This window comes from Suricata suricatta, chromosome 11 (assembly GCF_006229205.1).
Source record: "Suricata suricatta isolate VVHF042 chromosome 11, meerkat_22Aug2017_6uvM2_HiC, whole genome shotgun sequence".
In the NCBI taxonomy this organism is placed as follows: Eukaryota; Metazoa; Chordata; class Mammalia; order Carnivora; family Herpestidae; genus Suricata; species Suricata suricatta.
In genome coordinates this window covers 15653734-15669431 of record NC_043710.1, presented here as the reverse complement: position 1 = coordinate 15669431, position 15698 = coordinate 15653734, and the positions used below count along the sequence as shown (strand labels likewise).

The 15698-nt window shown below is 51.8% G+C and overlaps 1 protein-coding gene across 2 annotated transcripts in view; it reads right to left on the bottom strand.

The window, feature by feature from the left end:
* Window positions 1-1594: 1594 nt before the first annotated feature.
* Window positions 1595-15698, bottom strand: part of SPI1 (Spi-1 proto-oncogene) — a 15960-nt gene continuing 1856 nt past the window's right edge. Inside the window, exons 2-5 of one of the 2 annotated variants that reach the window (XM_029956610.1) lie at window positions 14748-14847; window positions 3805-3992; window positions 2793-2955; window positions 1595-2345 (exon numbers count right to left, since the gene is read on the bottom strand). In XM_029956610.1, coding sequence (XP_029812470.1) covers window positions 2026-2345; window positions 2793-2955; window positions 3805-3992; window positions 14748-14847 — 771 coding nt within the window. In that variant the 3' untranslated portion in view covers window positions 1595-2025. The remainder of the gene's footprint in view (window positions 2346-2792; window positions 2956-3804; window positions 3993-14747; window positions 14848-15698) is intronic. The other variant, XM_029956611.1, reaches the window with a different exon arrangement.

Sequence of the window (15698 nt, the reverse complement as noted above, 5' to 3'; positions counted from 1 at the left end):
TGAATTGGTATGTGCACAGATCCACATACTGGGACCGGGCTGCCCTGAGACCAGGGGCGGCCACTTCCTTAACCTCAGTGCCTTAGTTCCCTCATCTGTAAAATGGGGTGAGGATAACAGCACCCACAACGGAGGACTGTTCCAGCAGCGAAGTGGGTTCATAAATGAAAAGGCTGGATCAGTGCCAGGCACAGAGAAAGTGTTGAATGAAAGTGTCATATTGCAGCTCGCAGGGCACTGGGCTGGGTGAGGACTGCGGAGTCCTGGGTGGGCTTAGTTCAGGGCCAGTGAGTGGGAGCGGGGAGAGGGCAGGACTAGGAGCTGGCGCCACCCAAGGGGAAGGGCTGGGTGGGGCCTGCAGGTAAGGGTGTTGGGACAGACCCCAAAGAAGAAGTCAGAAGCAGTGATGGCTCTTGCCAAAGTCACAAGGATTCATGTAGAAAATACTGCCAGAATATTCTGAATCCCCAGCCCCACCCCCACTGTTCCTCTATGAACTGTGGTCATCTGTGAGTGCCCCCCTCACCCCCATCACCTCAGGGGCATCGGTTGCTACACAGAAAGAAGCAAATTACACGTGACTCTCTCCAAGCACGATCCAACATCAGGAAAGGCCGTTCGTCCCTCCTGACCCTCACGGGAGGAATTCTACACACAAGCATTGCCATGTGCTCCGAACTTGCCATTCCTTTAGACACGGAATCCACTCTTCTCTGCCTCAGTGGAGTGCTTTTTAACTGCTTCTAAACTGTATCGCATTCCCCTTAGCCTTCTTTCAAGAGGACTGCGCACCACTGACCCTCTCTTGGGGCTTGGAGGCCTGAGAAGGGAGGTCACTGTTTAGCTCTCGGGGCAAGGAGGTGTTTGAGGGTGTTTGCGCTGATGCCAATGGCCCCCGAGTCCGGGTTCTCAGAGGCCTGCTGGCTCCTTTGGGCCGTTCGCTCACTCCCAGGCGGTCTGCCTCCACATCTTGCTGTGGTTGGAAGCAGGATGGCTACAGGCTCATGTTTTTCTGTTTCTCCCTTGTGGACTAGAAGCCAGAGAGCACAACACCGGAGCTACGCACGGATGCTGTGAGAATGCCTTGGGGCTTAATTCCTGCTCCACAGCACCCCATTCCAGACACGTTGAGGCTCCCTACCCCACACTGACCTAGCACCCACGTACAGTAGAATCCACCCTTCCCCCAAGTTGTGCGGCTTTGAACAAATCATTTGACCTCTCCAAGCCTCAGTTTCCCAGTCTATAAAATGGGATGCTTTCAGACTCCATTTCTCAAAGTTGACATGTAATAAGCGGCCATAAAATCCAGTGTGGCAGCCATTATTACTAATCATCCTCTTTGGGCCCATAACCGGAAATGTTTCAGCCTCACTGGGACATTTTCAAAAGCCCACTTATCAGATGCAGAGACCTTTTTAATGATTTATTCCCCTGATGACAACCAAGGCCCTGTTCTTTTACCAGCTCTGGCCCCTGGTCAGGCACTGTGTGTCATTGATCCTGATGTCCTTACCCAGCACTGGTAGAAAATACCCAAGGAGAAAAAGAGAGCCCAGACAAGATGCGCCGAACAAACAAACAAACAAAAATGTAATGGTGACTCAGCTACAAGAGGGCTCACTGAGAATAATTTTAATACATGGTCTTTGAGGAAGCTAACGAGGGAGAGATATGGGAAGGGAGAGACGCTCAGGAAGGAGGGTTCTGATTTATACAAATCTGAGGACTTTGAACTCCCAAGGAAGCACACCGCAGGTCGTATTAAGCAAGGCTGACCCTTCTCTGGGGTCAGACGCCCAGGTGGCCCTCTGGAGCCGGGGCTGGAGTCCTGGTAGGAGGTGAGGAGAGGCTGTGGGTAGCGGGCGTGGAGGAGGGAGCGGACGGCTGAGTCGAGGCCCTGCCCGCCACAGTCCTGCCCCTGGCCCCTGGGAGCTTGCCTCCCTGTGTCCGGGCCGGGCAAAGGGTTAATGCTATGGCCAGCGGGGAAGCCTGGCAGGCCCAGCGGGTTCTGCGGGCCTGGGCTCAGTGGGGCGGGTGGCGCCGCTCAGCCAGGCCCCCGCGGCCCAGCACCTCCCCGCTGAACTGGTAGGTGAGCTTTTTCTTGACCTTCTTGACCTCACCCGTCTTGCCATAGTTGCGCAGGGCGCGGGCCATCTTCTGGTAGGTCATTTTCTTGCGGTTTCCCTTCTGGATGCCCCAGCGGTGTGCCAGCGCCTCCTTGTGCTTGGACGAGAACTGGAAGGTGCCCTTGTCCTTGTCCACCCACCAGATGCTGTCCTTCATGTCCCCGCTGCGGAGCAGGTCCAGCAGGAATTGGTACAGGCGGATCTTCTTTTTGCTGCCTGTGGGCGGGAGGTGGTCAGAGCCCCAACACAGACGCCCACCCTCACCGCCTCTCCTGATGTGGGTCCCCCGGGTGGTGGGTGGCCCCTGGGGAGGGACGGGCGGTAGGGGACGGTCTACAGGGGAGTGGGCTCCTTCACACCCATTCACCAGCAGCCCGGAGAGGTACAGACACACACGGGGCCTCCATGCTCGGTCACAGGGAGGCCTAGGTGCGTTCGCAACACACTCCTATCTGGTAGGTCATTTTCTTGCGGTTTCCCTTCTGGATGCCCCAGCGGGGTACAGACGGTCACAGATGCAGTGCACGCTTTAGCAAACGTTCACAGGCTCACAGCTACGAACACACACTCTGTGGTGTGACCACTGTGCCCTTAGGGGCTGGGGTGCATGGGGCACACTTACGGCCAGGGTCAGGGCTGGGCTGGACGGTTGGGTCGCCCTACCTGTTTCCCCATGCAGGAGGCCAGGCCCTGGCTCCAGGCCATCGGCCTCCCCATCAGACACTTCCAGAGGGGGGCTCTGCCTCTCGCCCTCCTCTTCATCCGAGCTAGGCTGGGCCGGGGACAGGGAGGGGTATGGGAGGCACATCCGGGGTAGGTAGGAGACCTGGAAAGGCAGGGAAAGAGAGTTGAGGTCAGTTGGGGCCAGTTCACATCTCAGAGCTCCTGAAGAACAGTCATCTAGGCAAGGGAGGCCAGCAAGGGGCAGAAGGATTTGGGAGAAGGCTGGGGAAATTGGAGGTCAGTCAGGTTACAGGGGTCAGGCAGTGTCAACTACACATAGGGGTGGGTTGTGGGGGGCCAGGGGCTGCTGGGATCTGGCCCCCCTGGGCTCCTGGTTCAGGGCCATTTGGCCAGGGGAAAGGGCACCCTTTCCTCATAGGCACAGAGGTGCCATGTGGCCTGGCATTCTTGGGGTCAGAGGTGGCAGTGAAGAGGGACCAGTGGGTTGATTGGGTATGGGAGTGACTGGGGTTTCATAAGTGGGTGAGCAGTTTGAGAAGGGCCAGTGGAGGTCAGCTAGGGGTGGTAGAGGTTAACAGAGGTCACTGATTGGGATTAGGATCCGTGGGCTGAGGAGGGTCCATAAAGGGGGCCAGTGGAGACAAGGAGGCCAGTGGAGGCCAGTGGAGGAGGCCTGTGTCCAGCAAATTGGAAGTCAGATCCATGAGGGGCCGGTGGATGGGGATTGCACTGGGGACCAGGAGGGCTCTTGAGGTCAGGCAGGTCAGTGTCGGGTGGGAATTATCGGGGCTCTGTCCATCGTGGGGCTAGAGGAGATAAGGGGTGTGGGGTCACGAGGTCAGTCAGAGGGTCAGGAGGCAGCCGTTGGGGCTCCGGCCGCCGTTGGCGCTGTGGGGCAGGAAGCCGAGTTGAGTAAGAGCCTGTGTCAGCTTCCTGTGAAGCGCCGGCCTCACCACAGGCCGGGTCCCACGGGACCAGCGGCCGCACGCACCTGGTGGCCAATGCCCGCGTGGGCCGGCGCCATGGGGGTGTCCAGCACGTGCATCTGCTCCAGCTCCATGTGGCGGTAGAGCTGCTGCAGCTGTGGGGGCTGCACACTCTGCAGCTCCGTGAAGTGGTTCTCGGCGAAGCTCTCGAACTCGCTGTGCACGTGGTGCGGGTGAAAGTCCCAGTAATGGTCTGCAGGGATGGCCGGGCAGCGCAGGGCCGGAGAAGGGCATCACGATTTAAAAAACAATGATGTCAGGCCAGATGGGGCTATGATCACAGGCCGGGCTGGGCTCCAGATCGACTTTCATGACCTCACCCCCCCTCACCTCATTGTTTACCACCCCCATTTCATAGAGGAGGACACTGAGGCTTGGCAAGGTGACGGAATGTGCCCGCAGTTTGAGGCCCTGTTGATGGCACAGCCAAGACCCAGGTCTGAGGCAAAGCCTGCATTCCCCGCAACCATTCCATCCTGCCTCCCAGGTGGTCACAAGGACACGGGTTCTGGCTCTGCCATTTGCTTTCTGGGTGACCTCAGGCATGTACAAGGACCTCTTCGGCCTCAGTTGACTCATTTGTAAAATGGGGATAAAATTTACTGGGGGGATACAAATGAGACATTTGTAAAAACTCCCAGCCCCGGCATGGGCCCTCAGGGAAAGCCGAGTCCCCTGCCAGTCCCTACGAAAACCTCCTGAAAACAGTCACACACACATGGTCTTGTCACATGGCCAAGGTGTGATTACAAAGTCACGGGGCTGACATTCCTCACACACCAGAACTTGACCAGGCCCACGGTGCTGCCCCTTCAAAGCCATGCCCTTGGACAGCTGCATCTGTCTTCCAGCGAGGTCGCCAGGACACAGGGCTGTCATGGAAACTCCCCCATAGGTGCTTTCAGAGGCTGTGGTGGGGGTGGATTCGAGTTTGGGGAACTGCCACATGCCATCAGGAGCCCTGGCTTGGGAGGAGGACATGGTTTCTCTGGGCATCTTTTCCAGGAAAAAACAAAAAACCTGCCACATGCCTGCAGACTTCCTGGGTAGTCTGGGGTCCAAAAGGAGATGTGGTGACCAAGTGACAAGAGGGATTTTCTTAAGTGACCCAAGAGGGAGTGTACAGGATGGCAGGCCAGGGTGGCATCTCTGGGACAAGTGCACGGCCCTTCCTGGGGACCACCACCGGCCCTGTGTGTGTGTGTGTGTGTGTGTGTGTGTGTGTGTCTGTCTGTCTGTCTGTCTGTATGTATGTATGTATGTCTTCCTCCTATTTTTCTCGAATACAAGCACATACTTATTTACTCTCACATCCCCAGAACACGTGTTTTTTCGGCTTTGCACTGGTTATCAGAAGACTTGCTTTCTCATCTTGCTCTGCGGTGGCATCGCTGTGTGACCCTGGACAAGACATTTTATTTCCCTGATCTTCCAATTCCCCCAATCTAAAAGTAGAGACCTGACTGGATAGTTACAGACGTCCTGTCCACACATGACATCATTTGAACCCACAATCCAGCCCACACTCCCACCTCTACAAGGCTACATGGCTCAGAAGAGAGAAAGGACATGATTTGGGAACCAGACAGAGCCGGGTTCAAATCCTGCCTCTGCCATTTACTCTTATGTGCCATTGGGCAGGTCATTCCACTTCGATAAGCCTCGGTTTCCTCATCTGTAAGATGGGGCTAATAATTATACCCATCTCATAGTCTTGTTGTGCAGGTTAAATGAGCAAATGCCCGCAAGGGGCTTAGAATAGAACCTGACACAAAATTAGATCCAATAAACATTTCCTATTACTAATACTATTAATGTGTTATTCTAAAGACCCCAGATTAGCACCTGAGTAGCTGGCAGATACTTTCATATATATTTATTTTCTCTTCTTCCTCCTGTTCCCTGCCATCTCGGGGAGTGGCCCAGAGACATCGTTGTGGTGAGCCTGGCTGTCACTTTCTCCCAGAGGCTGGAGCCGCGGCCTCAGCATTGCACCAAGAGGGCGGTCACTGGTTTTGTTCTCACCTTATTCCCAGTGCCTAAACACAGTAGGCACTCAATAAAGATTTCCTGAATGAGTGAATGAATGAATGAATGAGTTCTAGCCTCCCGAGAACTGTCTCTGACTCTCCTCCACAAAACCATCTAAACCTGAAGGGAAAACAAAACAACACTTAATTTGTACTTTCATCTTGCAGTGGGTTAACAGGACCCAGAAGCTCTCCACTTGGCCTGGGACAGTTGGCTTCGTGCTTTAGAGACGGGATGTTTGGGGGGCTCCTCTCCAGGGGTAGATCGGCCCTCTGGGCCCCCTCCTGGCCTCTCTCATTTTCACCTCCCCCACTCCGGGTTGAACTGTCCAGATCTTGGCACAATGCTTTACCCTGCCCACCAACCTCTGCCCTCGAGCCCACTGCAGTTCCAGGGTTCGGGGGACCCCGCATGCCTGCAGCTCTCCAGGTGTGGAGAGAGGGGCCCCCATTTGCTCTCTTTCCCCACCTCTGCTCTAGCTCCTCATGAGAACCATATGCTCATTCTTGGAATCCCAGCCTGAGGCCAGCATTTCCCATGGAGGTCCCAGTACACCTTCACCAGAGTCGCTCTGGGGGGCTTGGGCACCCCCTTGGAGACCCAGTCAATCAGAAGCATTGGGGACTGGAATTTATTGGGGCCCTAAGGAGGTTCTTGCACTCGCTAAAACTCTGAAACCCTGCCCCAGGGTCCCCTGAAAGCTGCAAATGGGATTCTTGAGCTATAATTAAAGTTTCAAAAGGCCTAACGGAAACCTCGCCTTTACCCTTGATTTGGGTGTTCAGGCAATTATGTAATAAACGCTATCTGGTAGGCAGAAACGTTCCAAGTATGGGGGCCTCTGAAGGAACACAGTACAAGGAAGCCTTCATAGTGCAAAGGTCAGCACTTTTGGGCTCCTTGGACCTCATTTCTAGATGACTCTTCAAGAACACATTGCTTTATCCCTGTTTGTCCCTTCAGTGGGTTCCCCAGGTATCCTGCACTGTGCCTCCTTAGCACAACTCTGCTCCTCAAAAGGACATAATTCCATTTACATATCTGGAGTTAGTTCTGTACCCTCCTTTTTATAGCCTGTTAGGCCACCCTGAACACATAGTAGGTCTCCATCAATATTTAATCAAATGATCAATAAGAGTTAACTTTTAACTTGAATTTTTAGGTACTGGGCACTATGCTGAGTACTTAATCCATATTTTCTCGTGAATCCTCACCCCAACTCTGACAAGGAGGCCACTGTAGTATGATCTTTCTTTTGCACATGAGGAAACAATGACTCAAAGAGATTAAGTCCCTTGTCCACAGACAGGAATTGGTAAAGTCAGGATCAAACCCACCTGTGTCTGCCTCCAGGGACTGAACTCCTACCATTATACCATACAACTTCTAAGGAGCAAGACTGTTAACTAAAGCTTTAATTAAGACCCATGGTGGCACCAACCTTATTGACCGCTCTTATGCACCTGCCTGTCTGCCATCATCCCCCCCTTACACATCATTCATCCTCCACCCTCCATCCATCCATCATTCATTCATCCATATTCACCCATCTACCCTTCATCATCCATCATCCACCTGTTCCTCACGCATCCATCAACTGCTATCCATTCATCATCACTCCTTCCCTTCATTCATCCATCCATCATCTAGCCAGCCAGCAGTGACCCTGTTCATCTTGATCTCTCACTATCTGGGACCAAAGTCTTACCCACCCATCTCGATTCTTCCTCGGTATATTGGGTGCCCCTAATGCCTGTATGACACCAGGACAAAAATAAAATCATATTCAAAACAACTCCACACAGGGGCGCCTGGGTGGCTCAGTCGGTTAGGCCTCCAACTTCGGCTCAGGTCAGATCTCATGTTTGTGGGTTCAAGCCCCGCGTCAGGCTCTGTGCTGACAGCTAGCTCAGAGCCTGGAGCCTGCTTCTGGTTCTGTGTCTCCTTTCTCTGCCCCTCCCCTTCTCATGCTCTGTCTCTTTCTGTATCAAAAATAAATAAAACATTAAAAAAATTAAAAAAAAAAAAACAACTCCACACACACTCAGCAATAAAGCCTTAAGGGTCATCCAGTTGACCTTATCTCCTCAGAGCAGAAATCCCAGCCTGAAGCCCAGGGTTCTCCCCAGAGGAGCAGAAGTAAGATCAAGACTGAGAAGAAAGACGAGGAATTAAGAAGACAAGGGCTGACAACAAAAACAAAAAAACAAAAGCAAAACAAGAACAAACAACAACAAAACCTTCTTAGGAAATCACAGACCACTGGACAAGAGCTCCTGAAACCAGTCCTCCTGCACATCGCTCAGATAAGGGACCTGGAGCCCCAAGAGTGGAGAGCTCCATGCTTCATCATACTTGTCACTCTCTACCTTGTATCCTAATGGTTAAAGCTCTTGTTATTTCTCCTGTTAAAATAGTAAATCTGGTAGGACTTGTGTTTTATTGATTCCATGGCACCTAACAATGTGCCTGGTATACAAAAGATGCTTTGTATATATTTATTAGAGGGATACGTTCATGAGAGATGGATGGAGGGTTTGGTAGGTAAAGGGAAGGACAACTGGAAAGGTGAGTGAGTGGATGACTAGATGGGTATGAGAATACATTGGAGGATGGGTGGATGGTCCGTAGTATGAAAGGAAGAAAGAGTTCCATGGAAAGATGGAAAGATGGAGAAAAGGAGTCACACACTGGAACTCTAGTTCCTTCACCAACCTTATTGGAAAGAGCAAATCCTATCACACCCACTGCAATGGCTGTTATAAAAAAAAAACAGAAACTAACCAGTGTTGGAGAGGATGTGGAGAAATTGGAACCCTTCTGCATTGTTGGTGGGAATGTAACATTGGTGCAGCCACTATGGAAAACAGTATGGAGGTCCTCAAAAATTAAAAAAAGAACTACCATTTTATATTAGGTATATTTTACCATAATTAAAAAGAAAATGAAGAAATGGTCAACTTGATGAGCCCTGCCTTCAAAACGTATCCTGAATCTGTCCACTCCCTTCTTTCTCTATTGCCACTACCTTTGGCTAAGCTGCTGTCATCTCTTGCCTAGATTATTCCAGTAGTTTTCTCCCAGTGCTTTCTCGCTGTTCTTATTGTGGTCTTCTCTCCATCTATTCTCCCGCAGCAGCGAGAGTGATTTTTTAAAAAGCTTAGTCAGTGCAACTCGTAGGGTTGCAGAAGGCACTAAAAACTTCCAAGCAGAAACTAAAGAAGCAGAAAAATAAACAAAAACAAAATAGTTGACATTCAAAAAAGAGGACATAAAAAGGCATCCGACTTCAAAAGAAAAATTCTAGTAACCAGAAGACAGAAATATGCTTTCAAATTTCTAAGGGAAAACAGGATTTTCAGCCTAGATTTCTATAGGCTGTTAACCATAAAGACACGAGAAAAAACAAACAGCAGAGCCTTCCCTCCCACACACCCTCTCGTAGGAGACGGTAATCAGAAGAATAACAACTCTTAGGATGCTTTCAGTTAAGGCATCCTAAGAGTTGTTAAGCATCCAACTCTGTATTTCGGCTCAGGTCACGATCTCACAGTTTGTGAGTTCAAGCCCTGTGTCGAGCTCTGTGCTGACAGGTGGAACCTGCTTGGGATTCTCTCCCTTCTACCTCTCTGCCTTTCTCTCCTTCTCTCTCAAAATAAATAAATAAATAAACATTGAAAAAAAAAAGAATAACAACTCCTATCCATGTTACATCGAATTTACTATACGTCAGGCACTGTTCTAAGGATTTTATATACAGTGACTCATTCAATCTTTAGAGCAATCCTATGAAGCAGGTATCATCATGAAGAAGTTGAGACATAGAGAGGTGAAGTATCTTGTCCATGACACCCCAGATAGTAACGGGGCGATGGGGTGTGAATCCCAGCAGCCTGACTCCAGAATGAGACACTATCTCTTGCTAGCCTGCCCCCCCTCCCGTTCTCTTTTTCGGGGATAAGAGAGTACAGGTAGTCAAAGTCCACCATGTGGCTCAGCTGTGAGTAATCTCCACATGGTCATAATGCTGGACAATTCAGACACTGATTTAACAAAAGTTACTGTACAAAGAAAGACAAATACTGCATGATCTCACATGTGGAATCTAAAACAAAACAAAACAAAACAAAAGCCAACAACCCAAAAAGCCAAAAAAGAAATCCCGAACTTATAAACAAGGAGATCAGATTTGCGGCTGCCAGAAGCCAGGGTCAGGGTCATGGGAATTGGAGGAATGTGCTCAAAAGGTACAAACTTCCAGTTATAAGGGGTGCCTGGCTGGATCTATTGGAAGAGCACGTGACACTTGATCTCAGAGTTGTGAGTTCAATTCCCATGTTGGGTATAGAGATAACTTAAATAAAACTTAAAAAAAAACTTCTGGTTGTAAGTACTGGGACATAATGTATAGCACGGTGACCACAGTTAGCAATGCAGTCTGGTAGACAAGAAAACCTTGGTTTGAGAGCATAATTTGTTCCAGAAACATGCTTGTAATCCAAAGCACTTGTATATTGAAGCAAATTTCAAGAACCACTTGCTCAATCAGCAAATCATGTGACATTCAGCGTCACGTATGACATTGCTTGTATATCAAGTTAAACTGTCTTAGAAATATTTGCTCGCTTTGCGGAACACTGGCAGAACAAGTTACTCACAATCCAAGGTTTTACTGTATTAGACTCTATGTGAGTAGAGCCTAAAAGTTCTCATTGCAAGGAGAAAAGCTTTTTTGTATCTGTGTGCGGTGAGGGATATTTCACAGTATCTATACACGTCAGGCCATTACACAGTACGCCTTACACCTACACAGTGTTGCGCATCAATTACATCAATAAAATGGAACAAAGTTACTGTATAATCATTTTGTTCTGTGTGAAGTGTGAGAGCGTGTATGCTGAAGGACTGCAGAGCCGAAGTCTCATCTTTCATAGGACAAGATAGAGCATTAGATAGTATCTTGAATTGAAAATTCAAGCTAGACTCATCCCCACCCAGCATATAGAAGGTACTCACTAAATGCTTGTGAATGAATAAACAAATAACGTACTGAGTCTCTATTTCAAATGTCCATGTGTCCATTTACTTAACGTTGTGAGAGGAGGACTGGACAACTAACTTTTATCCAGCCCCGCCGGGCCATGTATGTCATGAAGAAATGCCAATGACAAGCTTTAGTAAAAAGCAGCTTTGCAGAGCAGCACGGGGCTATGATTCCATTGTTGGGTGAACAGAACGTGCAAATGTGTGTGTCTACACTGACAAACGTACAGGAGCATAAATGTGGAGTCAAATGTCTGCCAGGATTGACTAAGGTGCTACCAGTGGGGAGTGAGGTTGGGAAGAGGGAATACTTTCCTTGATAAAGGTGTTGTACTTTTGTTTGCAGTGACCATTGATTATCTTAATAATCAAAAACTAAAGATTTAACATTTATTTAGATTTTCACGACACACACACTCACACACACACACGATGATTCAGATCGTGTCATTCTCAAAACCCTGCAATGGGGGTGCCTGGGTGGCTCAGTCAGTTAAGAGTCCGGCTTTGGCTCAGGTCATGATCTCACGGTTCGTGGGTTCAAGCCCCGCTCAGAGCCTGGAGCCTGCTTCAGATTCTGTATCTCTCTCTCTCTCTCTGACCCTCCCCTGCTCACACTGTCTCTCTCTCTCTCTCTCAAAAATAAATAAAAAACATTTAAAAAATTTTTTTAATTAAAAACTGGTGTCAGGCTTAAAAAAAAAAATTTGCAATGGCTTCCCATTCCCACCATTTGTAGGATAAAACCCAAACTCTTGCCATGGCCTTCAGGTACTGTGTGATCTGGCCTCCGCAGGTGCCTCCAGCTTCCCTTGGGCTCCACTACTGCGCCTCGTGCACTGGCCACCCGGGCCCTCTCTCTCAGGGTCAGTGCTACGTTGCACTTGCCGTTCTTTCTACCTCTGCGTGCATGTTCCTTCTCTTCACTCAGATTTCGCCTCAACTGTCCCCTCCTCAGAGGCTTTCCCTGCCCACCTGAATGAAAGTAGCCCCTAACACAGGCACTCTGCATCACGTCACTTTGCTTTTTATAAGACTGCTTATTGCTCGCCTGCTTAGTTGATGGCCGCCTGTCCCCTCACTGGGATGTACGTTCAGTGGGAGCAGCGGCTTAGTCTGGCTTGCTTATCACGGAAACTCCAGTGGCTAGAACAGTGTCTGGCCCATGGCATCTAGTCAGAAGCTATTTGGTAAATGGAAGAATGAGGGAAGAGGGGCCTGAGGAAAGATGGTAAGTGTTGGGAAGGCGAGTGGGCGGCTGCAAGGGTGAGTGGTGGAATGGGTGGGTGGCTGGTTGGGTGACTGTCACCTAGGTCAGTTGAAAATGACGCAGCTGGTCTGCCGCGGAGTCCTCTGTGCGTCTCCCACTCTCCCAGCTGCTTCCTCTCCCCCCCTAGGGGGTGGAGTAAAGCTAACATGCTCTGACTCGGAAGCTCACTGGGCCTTGTGCTCAGCACCTCACACCTTTCATGCATTAACTCAGTGAGTCATCACACCTCTGCGAGGTCAGGGTTTCCATGCTCTCACTTCCATAGATGAGGGAACAGGGGCTCGGAGAGGTGAAGTCACTTGCTCTAAGGTCACACACACGGGTGAGTGATGGAACCAGGACCAGACCCAGGTCCAGCCCCCGTGCCTTTTTAGCAAGTTTCAACCACCTAAAAATGTAGACCCAGAGGACATGCAGAAACTCATGGAAGAATGTGGGGTGTCTCTACTCTTGGGTCTTCATTAGGAAAGGGCATAACAGGTGCACAGATCAGCAGAGATGCCCAGAAAGGCAATGATGGGGCAAGGGTTATGGGGAGCCATGGCCAGGACACCTGAGGACACGAGAGGAATCTCCAAAGGAATTGGGGCATGACAAAAACAGGGTGCTCGGGCATCTAATCAGGAGTCATTCCTAGAGCCCCAGCCCCAACATAAGGGACCTGCCTGGGCACTGAGCCCGGAAAGCACAAGCTTTCTCTAAAGTGCTCACTTCATCAGCCCCACCCCTTGGTCTAGCTGGTCTCTAGAAGCGTGCACACACCCTCATTTTACAAGAGATGAAACTGAGGCTGCATCGGCCCCAGAGGAAATGACCCCAAACCCAGTGAAACTGAGTGGAGGTTAGGCCAGAGCTGGACAGGCCCCTAGTGTTGGAAGCAAGTCCCAGGCCGCGTTTGCTGGGCCCTGGCGGTGCTGCTGCCTGGAGCCACCAGGGGGAGCCAGTCCTCAAGACCAGAGGGAACTCCTCAGGTCCTGAACTGCTAGGGCCAGGGGTCACCAGTGCTGCTCTCTAGGTCAGAGAGACCCACCCTTGATCCTGGGAGATGGGGAGAGCGCTGGGTGAGGGAGACTTTCCCTCCAAATTGTCAGGCTTTTCCACAGAGAGAATGTGTTGCTGGCAGAATCGCAAAGAAGCTTTAAAGGATGAAAAAGAGGATGTTTAAAACCCTCCTTAGCCCTGGGATTCTGAAAGAAGTCTGTGTGCCCCCAGTGAGGATTGGAGGCACATCTACCACCTCCTCCCAAGGCACGGCCTCCAGGTGTGCGTTCCCAGTGCAGCTGTTCACAAGATTCGGCATCCGGGGGTGAGCCCTAGAGAAGGACGTGCTTTGCGCAGCACCCCTAAATGGGGCCATCAGGCTGACACTGCCTTCGACGTCTCTGCAGAATGGAGCTGCAGGTGTGACTGGGCCCCAGGTGTGGCCTGACGGTGTGACACCTTCCTCTGCTGTGGCACCGGGCCTGCCTCTCCCTCTGGGCTGCAGACCCCCCAGTGTCTGGCCTGCCCGGGTTTCAGAACTCCTAGAGAATCCCCCTGTGAAGACCTGTTCACTAGGCCTTCTCACTTGGGCTCAGGGGTGTCCCATGGAGACACCGAGATCCCCTTTGGGTGTCCTCTCAGAATGCCCTGTCGGGACCCCAGGCACCTAACGCCTGTCCCCGTCTACCCTGAATTTGCTCCAGGGTCGAGGCTGGGCCTTGGGATGGGCCAGGAGACAGGGACAGAAGGACCCCTTGTCCCCACTCCATCCTCACTCCTACCCCAGCAAACCAGGGCTCTGGCCCCTGCTGAATGAGGGGGACCTCAGAGCCTTCCCCTTCGTGAGCGGTTCTCACACAGGGGTGATTCTGCCCCCCAGGGCACATTTGGCAACGTGTGGAGACATTTTCGGTTGTCGCGACTGACGGTACTTCTGGCATCTAGTGGGTAGAGGCCAGGGATGCTGCGATGGCTCCCACAACAATGACATCCTCCAGCCCCGAATGTCAATAGGAGTTAAGAACACAGCAGGGAGCAGAGCTGTCCCAACGTGGAGTTCAGGGCCAGGGGTGATGACAGCAGAGAGGATGAAGGGGTCTGGGGAGAGGGGAGAGGAAGGAGCCCTGGACCTGGGCAGACAGACTGGGTCCCACTGACCAGCTGTGTGACCTCGTACAGGTCACTTAGCTCCCCAAGCCTCCTTTCTTCATTTGTGAAAGGCCACAAGGATTAGAGCAGCCGATAGACTGGACAAAGCCAACCTCGTGCTCTGGCATACCAAAGATGCTCAATAAATGCAGGCTGTGGGTGTAGGGTGCAGGGGTTTAGAGTAAGTTCACGGCCTTTGGAAGCTAGCTTAATCCAGTACTCAGAAGGGGCGCCTGGGTGGCTCAGGTCATGATCTCACAGTTTGTGGGTTCGAGCCCGGCATCGGGCCCTGTGCTGACAGCTCAGGGCCTGGATCCTGCTTCAGATTCTGTACCTCCCTCTCTCTGACCCTCCCCTGCTCACTCTGTCTCTCAAAAATAAATAAAAAACATTAAAAAAAATAATCCAGTTCTCAGAAGCCCGAGAAGCCCGGGAATGCTGGCACCCAGGCCAGGCGGGCAGCCCCGGACTCACCGCTGTGGCTCTCTCCATCGCTGCTGAGATAGGGGTAGTACTCGTGCGTTTGGCGTTGGTACAGGTCCGTGTCATAGGGCACCAGGTCTTCCGATGGCTGCTGAGAGAGGAGGCTGTCAGGGCTTGGAGGGGACACCGCGGCCAGGTTGGCGGCCCCTGTACGCGGAGGCCACACCACCCTCCCACACCGAGGGAACCGCATCAGGCCTACAGCCGCCTCTCTCCCTGGAGCCGGGAGAGGCCGCAGGGGGGACAGGAGAGCACCACCCTTGGCTCCTGCAGAAAGGGGCTGACAGGGACCCCGAAGGTCAGAGGTCAAGAGAGGACCAAGGCTGAGAGGAAAGTGTGGTCTCCCTGCGCCCCCTCCCCTGCACAGCCACACTCACACCTGTACCCCAGGTCCCAATCTCACACGTGAACTCACCCCGACACACCTACACCTCCAAATGTACAGACACTCTCTGTGACATGCACACTCCCACACGTCTACCCTCGCCCTCACCCCCTCCGTACAGGTCCCTCACGTTCACACACACGTGTGGTCACACTCACACACACTGTTGTACATTCACCCCATAGGCACAGGTAGCCGCTTGAATTACCACATGGATCCTCACACTTGCCTTCAAGCACCTTAAACACAGGCCCATATCCACACCCATCGTGGTCACGCTCATCCCGCTTACACACCCATCCCCAGAGCACACAAGCTTGTCCTCCTGCCCGTCTCCCCACCCCACGCCCGGGCCCAGGCGCCCTCATGATGGCCAGGGGCTGTTCACACTCAGGACTGGATAGCACTCGCTGGCAGGCGGGTGGGGAGGGCAGGGAGGGGCATGGGCCAGCGGGACTTTGGTCCTCTCCCTCTCTGTCCTTCTCCTGACACGCCCACTGGGATACTCCCTTCCCCTCCTCCCTTCCCTCCTCCCCTCAACCCTCATCCATTCCCCC